This window comes from Microcaecilia unicolor, chromosome 3 (genome assembly GCF_901765095.1).
Source record: "Microcaecilia unicolor chromosome 3, aMicUni1.1, whole genome shotgun sequence".
In the NCBI taxonomy this organism is placed as follows: domain Eukaryota; kingdom Metazoa; phylum Chordata; class Amphibia; order Gymnophiona; family Siphonopidae; genus Microcaecilia; species Microcaecilia unicolor.
In genome coordinates this window covers 218,685,161-218,700,677 of record NC_044033.1, presented here as the reverse complement: position 1 = coordinate 218,700,677, position 15,517 = coordinate 218,685,161, and the positions used below count along the sequence as shown (strand labels likewise).

General features: G+C 41.8%; 1 protein-coding gene across 1 annotated transcript in view; it reads left to right on the top strand.

Moving 5' to 3' along the window:
* The first annotated feature begins 14,444 nt into the window (after nt 1-14,444).
* Nucleotides 14,445-15,517, top strand: part of LOC115464375 (vomeronasal type-2 receptor 26-like) — a 36,370-nt gene continuing 35,297 nt past the window's right edge. The window contains exon 1 of the mRNA XM_030194761.1: nt 14,445-14,473. Within this exon, the coding sequence (XP_030050621.1) occupies nt 14,445-14,473 (29 nt within the window). The remainder of the gene's footprint in view (nt 14,474-15,517) is intronic.

Sequence of the window (15,517 nt, the reverse complement as noted above, 5' to 3'; positions counted from 1 at the left end):
GGAATTAGAAAAGGTACAGAGAAGTGTGATGAAAATGATAAAGGGGATGGGATGACTTCCCTATGAGGAAATGCTAAAGCGGCTAGGGCTCTTCAGCTTGGAGAAAAGGCGGCTGAGGGGAGATATGATAGAGATCTATAAAATAATGAGTGGGGTGGAACGGGTAGATGTGAAGCATCTGTTTACGCTTTCCAAAAATACTAGGACTAGGGGGCATGCGATGAAGCTACAATGTAGTAAATTTAAAATGAATCAGAGAACATTTTTCTTTACTCAATGTGTAATTAAACTCTGGAATTCGTTGCCAGAGAATGTGGTAAAGGCAGTTAGCTTAGCAGGGTTTTAAAGACACATAAACCATTATTAAATGGACTTGGGGAAAATCCACTATTTCTGCGATAAGCAGTGTACAGTAGAAAATAGAGCACAACTGGGCCTTCAAGACTGAGACAACAGGAGTCCTTTTATTAAGATAAGACCCGACACGGACCGTGTTTCGGTGTCAACAACGCCTGCCTCAGGGGTCTAGTAACAAAAAACATATAAAACATAATAACTTAATCAATAATAAAAACAGAAATAAAAAGGAATCTTGATGTGAAATGAGCTCTTAAGAACTTATTGGCTCTGGCGTATTTAGAACACTATCGTTATGATATTTTTGCAATCAGGCATGCAAACTCAATATGTTCTTTTATTATTTTTTGAGAATCAAGGTCGCTGCTAAAATATAGCTCGCTATGGGTTACGCTTAGATCTATCTGTTGAAGAGCAGTAAAGAGATGTTCTGTATGATTATTATCAACATACGGTAGGACTCTTGGGATTACTGTTGTTTTCTGAACCGACGATCTCATTGCCTTATGGTGGTTTATTTGTTTGACACCTCTGTTAGGCATTTTACTAAATTTTAGACACATCACCTCAAAGCATCTATTTACTATATAAATAACGGGTCTCTTTTCCCTCTCCCACTCAAGCTGTTAATTACAGTAAACGGAGACTCTCAGGCTTATTTTCAAAACAGAATGGCTCCCATCTTCCGACACAAATCGGGAGATGGGCATCCTTCTCTCAGGGTCGCCCAAATCGGCATAATCGAAAGCCGATTTTGGGCATCCTCAACTGCTTTGCGTCGCGGGGATGACACATTAGACCTTCTATCACACAAACTGTCCACAGACCATAACCTATTAATAACAGACGTCAAATGGATAGCAACACCATGGACTGACCATTACAAACTGAACCTATCTTTAAACTGGTGAAAGAATGGATTAAACCGCACACCAGCACATACAACTTACACTACAAGAGGGCAAATAGATCCACAAGTATTCTGGCAACAGATATACGACAATGGATGGACAACACAAACTGATTCCATATGTTACCTCAATTGCTGGGAGGATAGATGCAAAAATGTACTAAACAAAATAGCACCCTTAAAAACAAGAATATCTAGAAGACAGACCACGATACCATGGTTCAATGACAAACTAAAAAAACTCAAAAGACAATGCAGGAAACTTGAACAAGCACGGAAAAAAATAAAAGATGAACATACACTCAATGCATGGAAACAAAAACATAGAAAATACAAATATGCAATAAGACAAACCAAAAGGTCCTACTACAAAACCAAACTAGGACCGGATTACAAAGATATGAAGAAACTCTTTCAACTCGTAAACAAGTTACTAGACACCACCCCTATCACCATAACCAATACAGATATCCCACCCACAGACAAACTTGCCAATTACTTTAACGAAAAAATAATAAAATTGCGCAGCACTCTGCCTCATCACAACACAGACATCGAAAACTTCTTCAAAGATCTGGACCTAACTCCTGATGGATACCCAGCCGACCGCATTTGGACAACATTCAATACCCTCAACACCAAGTCAGTTACACAAGTGACTCGTAGGTTTGCCAACACCCACTGCAAACTGGATACCTGACCTAGTCATCTACTTAAATCCGCACCTGATCGCTTCATAGCAGACCTCACATACTACTACTACTTATCACTTCTATAGCGCTACAAGGCATACGCAGCGCTGTACATCATACATAAAAAGACAGTCCCTGCTTAAAGAGCTCACAATCTAATCCCACCTAAACTTCATGCTACAACAAGGTTTCTTCCCCTGAGGAATATGGCAACATCCTACTCACCCCAATACCAAAATAAACCAAGAAAAGCACACACGATCGATCTTACCAACTACCTCCCAGTTGCGTCTATCCCACTAGTAGTAAAACTGATGGAGAGTCTGGTGACCAAACAGCTTACGGAATACTTGGACAATTTCTCAATATTACACAACTCACAATCAGGATTCCGCTCCCACTATAGTACCGAAACTGTCCTAGTCACCCTCCTGGCCAATTTTTGAAGCAGAAAATAGCCACAGGTAAAAGCATACTCCTCCTCCAGTTCGACATGTCGAGTGCATTCAACATGGTAAACCACAACATACTACTAAGACTCCTTGGCCACTTCGGAATTGATGGAAACGTACTCAATTGGATCAAAAGTTTTCCTGCCACCAGAACATATCAAGTAAAATCAAATTCAAACATATCACCTCCATGGAAACCAACCTGAGGAGTACCTCAAGGTTCACCACAATCACCAATACTCTTCAACATGATGATGATCCCTCTGGCTAAGTCCTTATCCAATCGAGGTCTCAACCCATTCATTTACGCAGATGATGTTACAAGCTACATTCCCTTCAAACATGACTTGACAGAAATAACCAATGAAATCAATGACAGCCTGAACATCATGGGCTCCTGGGCAAATTCATTCCAACTGAAACTGAACAATGAGAAAACACACTGTCTTATCCTCTCCTCTCAACATAATAAGTATAAACCCACAACAATAAACACCCCAGGACACACCCTCCCTATCTCAAACAGCCTAAAAATACTCGGAGTCACACTCGACCGCAACCTCACTCTCGAGAGCCAAGTAAACTCTGTAATAAAGAAAATGTTCTATTCAATGTGGAAACTCAAATGAGTAAAATCTTTCTTCCCAAGGGAAACTTTTCGTAACCTAATTCAATCAATGATCCTAAGTCATTCAGACTATTGCAACGGTATCTATGTGGGATGCAGAGAACAACTCATGAAAAAACTCCAGACCAGCAGCGGGGGGGAGCCGCGCGCGCCTGTCCTCCGTTCGTTCCATGCTTCTTCTCTGCCCCGGAACAGGTTACTTCCTGTTCTGGGGCAGAGAAGAAGCATGGAACGAATGGAGGACAGGCGCGCGCGGCACCCCCCAGCGGCGTGCACCCGGAGGAGGGGGTCCTTCGCAGGGGGGGTCCTTTCGCCGGGGGGGGGGGTTGCGCTGCATTCGGGGGGGCACTGCACCCGGGGGGGCGGGGCGCATCGGCGATCCGCCCCGGGTGTCAGCCCCCCTAGGAACGCCACTGCTCCAGACCGCACAAAATACAGCAGCCAGACTAATATATAGTAAAACCCGATTCGAAAGTGCCAAACCCCTCCGAGAAAAGCTGCATTGGCTCCCAATCAAAGAACAGATCGTTTTCAAAATATGCACTTTGGTCCACAAAATTATATATGGCGTAGTCCCAGGATACATGATAGACCTTATAGATCTACCATTAAGAAACAGTATCGGATCATCACAATCCTACCTAAACCTACATTACCCAAACTCCAAAGGACTTAAACACAAAACAATTTACGCATCCGGCTTCTCCTACATAAGCACACAACTATGGAATGGACTCCCCAAAGCTGTGAAAACAATCCATGACCACCTGAACTTCAGGAAATCACTAAAAACCCACCTCTTCAAAAAGACCTACCCCAATGATCCAACGTAACCCCTTCACCCAGCAACACAGCATGACCAGCGATCGTACCGAACAATATGAAATCTTCATTACCTTCGACCCTCTACAACTACCTCATTCAATCACTATATAACCATGTATTTGTTATCAACCGACCTGGCGAACTAAAGGTGGACAATAATAGAGCAGGATGACATACATCCATGGGTGCTGAAAGAACTTAGTGAAGTTCTGGTGAAGATATGATAGAGACATTTAAATACCTCCATGGCACAACTGCACAGGAAGTGAGTCTCAATTGATAGGAAGCTCTGGAATGCAGTGGCATAAGATGAAGGTGAAAGGATAGTCTCAGAAGTAACCTACTACTACTACTTATCATTTCCATAGTGCTACAAGGCATACGCAGCACTGTACACCATACACAAAAAGACAGTCCCTGATCAAAGAGCTTACAATCTAGATAAGACAGGCAAACAGACAGAACAATTAAGGGTAAGGGAATAAAGAGGTGAGGATAAAAGGACAGGGCAAGTGAGCAGTGCTTAGGAGTCAAAAGCAGTGGTAAAGAGGTGGGCTTTAAGTTTGGACTTGAAAACGGCCAAAGAGGGGGCTAGACGTACAGACTCGGGATGTCTATTCCAGGCGTGGGGTGCAGCAAGATAAAAGGAATGGAGTCTGGAATTAGCAGTAGAAGAGAAGGGGACAGATAAGAGAGATTTATCAACAGAACGGAGTACCCGAGGGGGGCTTAGGGAGAGACAAGAGGGGAGAGGTACTGGGGAGTGGCAGAGTGAATGCACTTATAGGTCAATAAGAGAAGTTTGAATTGAATGCGGAAACGGATAGGGAGCCAGTGAAGTGACTTAAGGAGAGGGCTAATGTGAGCATAGCGACTTTGGCAGAAAATGAGTCACGCATATAGGCGGTCGGTGGCCCAACTGTTTGGGGAGGCTAAAGGGGGCGGGGTTAGGGGTGGGGCCATGGGTGGAGCTTAAATCCATAATTGTCTGATAACACACAGAAAAAAAAATTAAAATAAAAGTCACAATTAATACCTTTTATTAAATTTAGATATTAGATATGTATCATATGTCAAAGAATAAAGTGGTTGCTCAAAGCATATACTAACCACAATTGCTCAACTGCAAAACACTATGCACAAGTTTGTGCAAAAACACACTCAGAACCTTACTGTACCATAAATATTACACTGGGCAGAACCTAATACACCAATATACCATCCATACGGAAAATGCAGACCGTCAACAATATGAAACAAGGGATCATGATATCACAATTCTCATGTACAGCCACAAAACACCCTAATTCATGTTTAATGTGGGATAAAATGCCATAAATAAGTAAATAAATATAAACTTTTAATGTTGAGCACCTGATTCTCAAAGTGGACATATTCCAAACACTATAATGAAAATAAAATTATCTTTTCCACCTTTGTTGTCTGGTGACTTTGTTTTTCTGATCATGCTGGCCCAGTATCCGATTCTGCTGCTATCTGTCCTCTTAACTCCATTTCCAGGGCTTCCTTTCCATTTATTTCTTTACTTTCCGCCTTTCTTATTCATTTCTTGCCCTACATCCGTAAGTAAAAGCTGGGTCCTCCGCAGACTTGATTGTCCAGTGGATCCAGCTTCTGCCTATTTTCTCCATCCATGTGCAGTTTTTCTCCTCTTTTCCTTTTCCCTCATCTCATCTCCTTCCTCTCTCTTCCCTCCCCTCCCCTCTATGTCCAGTAATTTCTCCTCTTTCCCTGGGCCCAGTCCTCCCATCCATGCTCCTCTCTCCCCTGCCCCCCTCCATTCATCCATATCCAGCAATTCCCCCCTCTCCCTGAGCCCTGCCCTGCCCACCCATCCATGTTCCTATCTCCCCTGCTCCCCTCCATTTACCCATATCCAGCAATTCCCCTCTTTCCCTGAGCCCTGCCCTCTCATCCATGTCCCTCTCTCCCCTGCCCTCTCCATTCATCCATATCCAGCAATTCCCCTCTCTCCCTGAGCCCTGCCCTGCCCTCCCATCCATGTTCCTCTCTCCCCTGCCCCCCTCCATTCACCCATATCCAGCAATTCCCCTCTCTCCCTGAGCCCTGCCCTGCCCTCCCATCCATCTCCCATCTCTCCCCTGCCCCAACTGCCCACCCTCTTCTCCCCCCCAAGATCCCTTTCCTTTTTTTTCTTTTAAATTTACCTCCGAAGTCTGGCAGTGCAGCATCAGTGAAAGCGCTCCCAATGAAAGCGCTTCTCTTCGCTCAGTGACCCGCCTTCTTCTGATGTCATGACATCAGAAGAAGACGGGACACTGAGCAAAGGGAAGCGCTTTTACTGGGAGCGCTTTCACTGACGCTGTCACTGCGCTGCCAGACTGGAGGTAAATTTAAAAGAAAAAAAAGGAAAGGGATCTTGGGGGAGAGAAGAGGGCGGGCAGTTGGGACGAGTGGCGAGCCCCAGGCGGGCAGAACTAAGTCATGTGGGCGTCGTCATCAGGATCTGATCTTCGGCTGTGGAGGCTTAGCTTCCCCAAGCCTCTGATACCGGGCGCCTGTGATCATGCAGCAGAGTTTTGGACTGATTGAAGAGGAGAGAGATGGCTAAGTGGGAGGCCGGTGAGAAGCAGGTTACATAATCAAGATGAGAGGTGATAAGAGTGTGGATAAGGGTTCTGGTAGAGTGCTCAGAGATGAAGGGACAAATTTTGCTGATGTTATAGAGAAAGAAATGACAGGTTTTGGCAATCTGCTGAATGTGAGCAGAGAAGGAGAGAGAGGAGTCAAAGATGACCCCAATGTTATGAGCAGATGAGACAGGGAGAATGAGAGTGCCATCCACAGAAATAGAGAAAGGGGGGAGAGGAGAGGTAGGTTTAGGGGGAAAGATGAGAAGCTCGGTTTTGGCCATGTTAAGTTTCAGATGACGTTGAGACATCCAGGCAGCTATATCAGATAGGCAGGCTGAAACATTGGTCTGGATGCTGGTTGAGATTTCGGGGGTAGAGAGGTAGATTTGGGAGTCATCAGCATAGAGATGGTATTGAAAGCCATGGGATGATATCAGAGAGCCAAGGGAAGAAGTGTAGATGGAGAACAGGAGAGGACCGAGAACAGAACCCTGAGATACACCGATTGGTAGAGGGATAGAAGTGGAAGAGGATCCACCAGAGTGTACACTAAAGGTGTGAAGCAAGAGGTAGGAGGAGAACCAGGAAAGAACAGAGCCCAGGAATCCAAATGAAGACAGAGTATCAAGGAGTAGGCTGTAATCAACGGTGTTAAAAGCGGTGGATAGATCGAGAAGGATGACGATAAAATAGAGACCTTTGGATTTGGCCAGGTCATTCGACACTTTTGTAAGTGCAGTTTCAGTTGAGTGAAGAGGGCGAAAGCCAGATTGGAGTGTGTCAAGAACAGCTTGAGATGAGAGAAAGTCAAGACAGCGGCGGTGAACGGCGTGTTCAAGTAACTTGGAAAGGAAGGGGAGAAGGGAGATGGGTCGATAGTTGGAAGGACAAGTAGGGTCAAGTGAAGGCTTCTTCAGGAGCGGTGTGACCACAGCATGCTTGAAGGCATCAGGAACGGTCGCAGTGGAAAGAGAGAGATTGAGGATATGACAGATAAAAGGGGTGAGAGTAGGAGAGATGGTGTTAAGAAGGTGAGTAGGAATGGGATCAGAGGAATACTTCTTCATGGTAAGGGTGGTGAATTCATGGAATAGCCTCCTGCTGGAGGTGGTAGAAAAAAAACAGTAACTGAATTCAAGAAAGCTTGGGACAGGTATGTACGATCTCTAGGTGAGAGGAAGGGATAGTAGTTGATATGGATGGGCAGATTTGATACTCCATAATGTCTTTTCCTGCCTTCTTTTTCTATGTTTTAAATTCACACGTAAATGACCAAAATACAAACAAATGTACATACATACATTCATGCATACATAAAATAGATACTCATACTCCACAAAAACCCATAGGTGCTCCATGCAGCAACGGTACAGCAGATTCAAATCTAGACGTTCTAAATATAAGCCTAGCCACCGTATGCTGCAATGTCTGTAATCTTTTCATTAGCCGCTAGGCTCACAAATATAGCATTATAGTAGTCCATTTGCAATAAGATCAAGGATTGTGCTATTATTCAGAAAACATTAAAATTCATTTTGCTTGTATCCTCAGTTTTCTCCAAGTGTAAAAGTTCTTTATCATCACCAAATTTACATGTGATTTAAAAGTAATATTTTTGTCAAATACAAACCCCAGAATCTTAAGTTGTTCCTTCAGGATATATGTGACACTATTCACAAGAAGAATCTTTTCCATAAACAGCTTAAAAGATTTACATAAAACCAAAAACTTTGTCTTATAGTTGTTTAATTTTAGCCTAAAAGAACAGGTCTAGGTGGTTAAAACTTCAAATTCTTTCTCAATTTATCGAGGAATTTCAGATAAAGTATGAATACATGCAATAATTATTGTAACATCATCTGCATAGATGTGTGTTCAAAATTCAACTACAGAGAGTTGATTTGCTAATAGTGACATTAAAACATTGAATAAAACTGTTATAGTTGGGGTTAATTCTAGAAGTAGGTGTCTAAAATTAGGATACTACATTATTTTATAAAATACTAGCATGACAGGGATGCTTAAACATTTATGCTAGCCATGTTCATTTCTAAATACAGATGATATAAAGGTAACTCATACCATTTTATAAGTTAAGCATAGAAAGGTCTCCTCCCACCTGCAATCTACTACTACTACTATTTAGCATTTCTATAGCGCTACAAGGCGTACGTAGCGCTGCACAAACGTAGAAGAAAGACAGTCCCTGCTCAAAGAGCTTACAATCTAATAGACAAGAAATAAAGTAAGCAAATCAAATCAATTAATGTGTACAGGAAGGAGGAGAGGAGGGTAGGTGGAGGCGAGTGGTTACAAGTGGTTACGAGTCAAAAGCAATGTTAAAGAGGTGGGCAATCTACCCCAGACTCCACTAGTTTAGTCTAGTTTAATTTAGAATGCTTATATTCAACCCAATCGTCAGTTCAGGGCAGGTTACAGAATAAAATATTTCAAAATATTCTCCACATAATGGATATCTAACATTCAAAAATTTTCAAAACATATATGTGTTCAAGATACTAATACTAAACCCCAGCTTTCACCCTTAATACAAACCCCATTAGATGGTCAAATACTTAGTAGAAAGTCGTGTTGTCAAATGACGATGAAACATCACATTGGGGTTACATCTCAAATATGTATAATACAAGAGATAGGATCAATCAAAGTGTTTTTTGTGCTAAAATTGATGGACTCATTTCCTTAGGGAATTTTAGTGAAGTAAATTTATTTGATAAATGGAATAAATACAATAAAAGTGTATTGAATGATATTGCTCTCTAGAAAGTGAAGAGAATTGTGACATTAGCTCATTGAATAAAATGGTTATGATAGGGGTTAATTCTTGAAGTAGGTGTCTAAAGTTAGAATGTTACATTATTTTATAAAATACTAGCATGACAGGGATGCATGCATATGTGCCTAAGCTTGAACACTTATGCAAGCCATAGTCATATCTAAATACAGATGATATACACATAACTCATATTATGTTATGTTAAGCATGTAAAACTCTGTTCCCACCTGTAGCCTGCCCAGACTCCAATAGTTTAGCTTAGTACACTCATATCCTCATGACCATCAGTTCAAGGCAGATTAAACAATAAAATATTTCAAAAATTCTCCATATAATGGATATCTAACATACAAAACTTAAAAAAAATTATCTGTCCAAAATACTAATACTTAACCCCAGATTTCACCCTTAATTACAAACCTTATTAGCTGGTCAAATACTTTGTAAAAAGTTATGTTTTCAAATGATGATGAAACATCACATGGGGGCCTTTTAACAAAAGGGTGGTAGGAGTAACCCTTACCGTTCAGTGAATCCAGACTGCCCCAATTTGACTGCCCCTATCGGACCGACCGTTCACTTGTCTATTAGATTGTAAGCTCTTTGAGCAGGGACTGTCTCTCTTTGTTAAATTGTACAGCACTGCGTAACCCTAGTAGCGCTCTAGAAATGTTAAGTAGTAGTAGTAGTAGTAGAGCCAGCTTGGTTGTTTGGTGATTCAGCCCTTCGCTGGGCTACCGGAGGAGCCCGGCAATAGTTCCAACTCCTATCATGTGCCAATTCCAGCGCTAGAAACTATTCTCAAATTTTCTATGCTGGGGGGCATGCCCAGTGGTAATCGTTACTGCTGAACTACTACCGGAGCCCCTACTGCCTTCTACATATAGAGGCGGTATGAGCTCCCCTAGGAAATGCCTATGCAGCAAGTGTTTAACATCGCACAAGCTTTCCCTTCCTTAAAAAAAAAAAAAAAAACTCTTAACTGGCAGCAGTAAAAGGGGTGCTGAACGCACAGCAAACCCACATGCCAATGTCACCGCAGCACCCCTTTTTACTACTGTGTGGTAAAAGGACCCCATAATTTGCTATACATCCGAATCATCTTGATCTTATCTAAATCTGCACTACCCAAGCTGCAAAGGACTTAAATACAAAACAACTTACGCATCTAGTTTTTTCCTACATAAGCACACAACTGTGGAACGCATTACCAAAAGCCTTGAAAATGATGTACGACCACCTAAACTTCCGGAAACCACTAAAAACCAACCTGTTTAAAAAGGCATACCCTACCGATCCAACTTAAATGCCTGATCTCTGCAACACAACCAAATTAAAGCACGTAATGGACATAACACAACCCTTCCGTTCTCCAATTCCCTAATGTGGCTGTACCATATGAACTTGATCTTACCACAACATCACCCTGTATTTGTTCACACCGGAGCCTGCAAAGGCTTCTCCGGTACTGCGTAAGCCACATTGAGCCTACAAATAGGTGGGAAAATGTGGGATACAAATGTAACAAATATATATATATATATATATATATATATATATATATATATATATATATATATATATATATATATATATATCAAACAAGATTGATCAAAGTGTTTTTGGGCTAAAATTGATGGACTCATTTCCTTAGGGAATTTTAGTGAAGTAAATTTATTTGATAAATGGAATAAATACAATAAAAGTGTATTGGATGATATTGCTCCCTGGAAAGTGAAAAGAGTTAGAGTAGGGGAATCAGTAAAATGGTTCGATGAAGAATTGAAACTCTTAAAGCAGGATTCTAGGAGATTGAAAGAATAAGGTGGTGTAAGGGCCTTTGCCGGATGCTGGAACCCTTTATATGGGGTGCCACAGGGCTCACTCCTCTCACCCATTTTGTTTAATCTTTTGTAACAGCCTTTGGGGAATGCATTTGACAAATTGGGGTTATTTCCATTTGTTTGTGCGAATGATATCACAATCCTGATCCCTTCTCCTATAGCTTATGATGGAATCTTGACAGGAATACAGAATTGTGCATAGGTTATAAAACAGTGGGCTATTCGTTTTTGTCTAAAGCTTAATCAGGACAAAATACAATTTTTTATAGATAAGCTTGATTAAGAACATAATGGGTAAAAAAGTTTTTACTATTGGGAATAATACATTTAAATTTGCTCTTCTCACTTGTACTTTAGGGACTGAGGTGGACAATCAGCTTAAGATGGTAGATCAGGGAAATAAAATGGTAAAGAGTTCTTGCTGTTGAGAAAATTAAGAGCTATTCAAATAAATTTTGAGTTATTCTGTTTCAAACTTGTAGTAGAATCTTTGTTTCTTTCCAAGTTACATTATTGCAACATTGTATATATATAGGATATACCAGTATAGTTTTGAAAAACCGTCAGACAGTTCAAAATTTAGCAATTAGATTAAGGTTGTTCACTATGTTGCGATGAACCAATATCTCTGTATCTTTTTAAACTTCATTGGTTAACTGTGGTAGTGAGGTCTTATTTTAAATTGTGCTCTATGGTCTTTCAGTCCCTTTATGAGGCACTAAGCCAGCAAAGCACTAATATTCAGTGCGAGATAGCTGGTTATCTCCGCTGAATATTAGCCCTTAGTACATACCCCCAGATTCTATATATGGTGCCTGAAAATCTGTGCGGAAATCGAAGTGTATTCTAAAACACTTTGCATAACACAGTTGGTTAACTAGCTAACACAGTAAGATAGTACATGACGGCACATAAAGACCTGAACGGTCCATCCAGTCTGCCCAACAAGATAGACTCATTTTACATGGTATGTGATACTTTATATGTATACCCAAGTTTGATTTATCCTTGCTATTCTCAGGACACAGACCGTAGAAGTCTGCCCAGCACTCTTCTTATACTAAAAGTTCTGAAGCTAACATCAAAGCCCCTTAAAATTTACACTCCAGCCCATCCATATCTATTCACTTGCGATCAGGGTGTAGACCATAGATGTCTGCCCAGCACTGGTTTAGCTTCCCAATCACCGGTGTTGCCACCCAATCTCCGCTAAGATTCCGTGAATCCATTCCTTCTAAACAGGATTCCTTTGTGTTTATCCCAAGAATGTTTGAATTCCATTACCGTTTTCATCTCCACCACCTCCCGAGCTAATCAGTGCTGTTAATTGGATGTTATCAAGCAATTATCAGTAGTAATTGGTATTAAGATTTATGGGCACAACTCATTTATGTGTATTCTATAACGTGGTGCACCTAAATTCTAATTTGAATGGTTAAAATGGGGTATTGCCATGTGTGGGGAATGGGCATTTCTAAAATCTAGGCATGTTGTTATAGAATACACCTGATCTGCGCCTAGTTTAAGCATTGAGGTTTACACCATGTAAAACATGGCCTAAATGGACACGACCAAATTAAGTAGCATGGTGAGCTGCTCAGCGTATTCTAAATACAATATGGAAATTTAAGTTTATTCTATAAAATGTAGGCGTACTTTAGAGATGCGCCTAGATGTAACTATTTTCTTTTCAGAGTTTTCAGGCACTATATACAGAATCTATCCCATAGTGGCTAACCAGCTATATTGCATGATATAACCGGATAGCAGCGAATATTCAGCACTTGGCCAGCTAAGTTTGGCAGCCAAATAGAGCCACCTAAATAGCAGGCCTATCTTTGGGCACTATAATCTTAACCACCCAGCACTGAATATTGACCTGGCCAGTTAAGTTTAAGCCAGCCAAAAAAACCCAGTTATTCAATGCTGGTCACTGAAAATGACCCAACATTGAATATCCAGGCTCATTGCCAATTCTGGTTCTTAGCTGGCCTGCCTCCCGTGGGCTGAATACTGGTCAATTTGTTTTCATTTGCATTATTTTAAATTAAATTGAATTGTGAACTGTGATAGTCCATTTGCTTGCATTGTATTCCAAAACATGGCAGGCCTTGTTATTTTGGACTTTGTCATGTGAATCCTCCCTATCCCTTAAAATATCTTTGGGACTGCGTTAGTGGCCCAGCGTCAAAGCAAATAACAATCTAGTACACTTTACAACTGTTAACAGAGCAAAGAACATTGCATGCCTCCGAGACTGGCTACATAAGACACCACCAGTGAAACAGCAATCCTAAATAGTCCACACTGTCCTTATGACCAAACCCCGAGAGGTTCCCCACCTTCCCTAGCAGAATGCAGTATACAACCTTCAGGAGTCCCATACACAACCTTCCATTAGGTGTCTGCAGGGTGCAAAGCCTACACAATTGGAAAGGTTGGGGGAGGAGGTAGGTGACCATGCAGATAATAAGGGAAAGGACTTGGAATGGCATGCACAGGGATACCTCAGGATTTACTGCAATTGTGCCTACATGTATATCTTTGGTACGTCTTGCCCCATCCTTGGCCACCTTTAAATCTAGACTGAAAGCCCACCTCTTTAACATTGCTTTTGACTCGTAACCACTTGTAACCACTCGCTTCCACCTACCCTCCTCTCTTCCTTCCCGTTCACATTAATTGATTTGATTTGCTTACTTTATTTATTTTTTGTCTATTAGATTGTAAGCTCTTTGAGCAGGGACTGTCTTTCTTCTATGTTTGTGCAGCGCTGAGTACGCCTTGTAGCGCTATAGAAATGCTAAATAGTAGTAGTAGTAGACACTACAACTAGTGCTCTCCTCACTCCCAAAAATAATTGTAATTACCCACCCCTCACTATGGTAGAACACATTTTAGCAAATGTCAAGGCAACCCACCTTAACCCTCACTATGGGCCCCTTTTACTAAGCTGCCATTTTGTGGGACAGCACTTACCGCCGCCCATTGAGTGCACAGCACTGCTCGATTAACGCTGGGTAAACTTTGGCACTACAAAAAAAACAACAATTTTTGTAGTGCCAGAAATCGCACGCAGGGGGTGGGAACTACTGCTGCGGTAGCTCGGCGGTAGTTCCGGATTAGTGAGCAGTAAACCCGCGTTGGACTTACCGCCGCTTAGAAAAAGACCCCCTATATTTGCTAAACATGCACCTATGCAGATACCAATGACATCAAAGATTACAATGCTGTGGCAGCTTGCACCATATAGAGGCTGTAAGAGGGGTCTAATGAGTCAGACTACACATCAGTTTCATGCAGGCTAAGGGACCTGACACTATAATGATAAGTAATACCCTGTTTCCCCGAAGGTAAGACATCCCCCCAAAATAAGACCTATTAGAGGTTTTCCTGAATTGCTAGATATAAGGCCTCCCCCGAAAGTAAGACCTAGCAAATTTTTGTTTGAAAGCAGGGCCACCGAGAGCCGGACAAGGCCGCCCCCCCCCCCACCCGAGGTCGCCCCCACACCCGAGGTCACCAGGCCCCCCCTCCACCTGCCCTCCGTCGCTCCCGGAACTAACCTTAAACGCCTTCTTTCACCTTCGCAGCAAGCAGCAGCAGGGCAGACCTCTCCTTCCTTCCGTGCCCCGCCCTCGTGGACGTTACATCAGGCGAGGCGAGGGCAGGACACGGAAGGAAGGAGTGGCCTGCCCTGCTGCTGCTTGCTGCGAAGGTGAAAGGAGGCATTTAAGGTTAGTTCCAGGAGCGACGGCGGGCGGGCCAACCCCGATCCAACCCCGATGTTTCCCCGAAAAATAAGACAGCCCCTGAAAATAAGACCTAGCGCATTTTGGGGGGCAAAATTAATATAAGACAGTGTCTTATTTTCGGGGAAACACGGTATATACCACTTTATTCACGAGATGAGCCATTCAAAGAATAGAGAGCTCCTGTGATCAGATCTGAATCTGCCTTAACACTTATTTGGTCAATAGCAAACCCATGCCGACAGCCTTCTTAGTCTGGTCCCAAACCAGACTGGCACTAGGTTGTTTTGGTTTGGTTTGCAGGAAAGTTGTGATTTCTATTTCTGTCTGAAACTCTCTTTGTAGTTGTCAAGTATATTGTCTTATCCATCATAAAGTTTACTTTTGCTTAAAATTATAAACATGACAACCACACTACTTTATAAAAAAATATGAAGAAATATGTAAAGGAAGAAAAATAATAAAAAAAACACTATCAACGATTATAATTATTTCTTCTCACTAAGACTTTCTATATAATTGTTTTTTTAATCAATGTGCAATTTATATAGATTATATTAAGAAAGCAAAAAACATAAAACACAACCTATATTTAATGCAAAACAAACATAGCTGGAGAAGACATCCCTTGAGGCTGAATCTTTC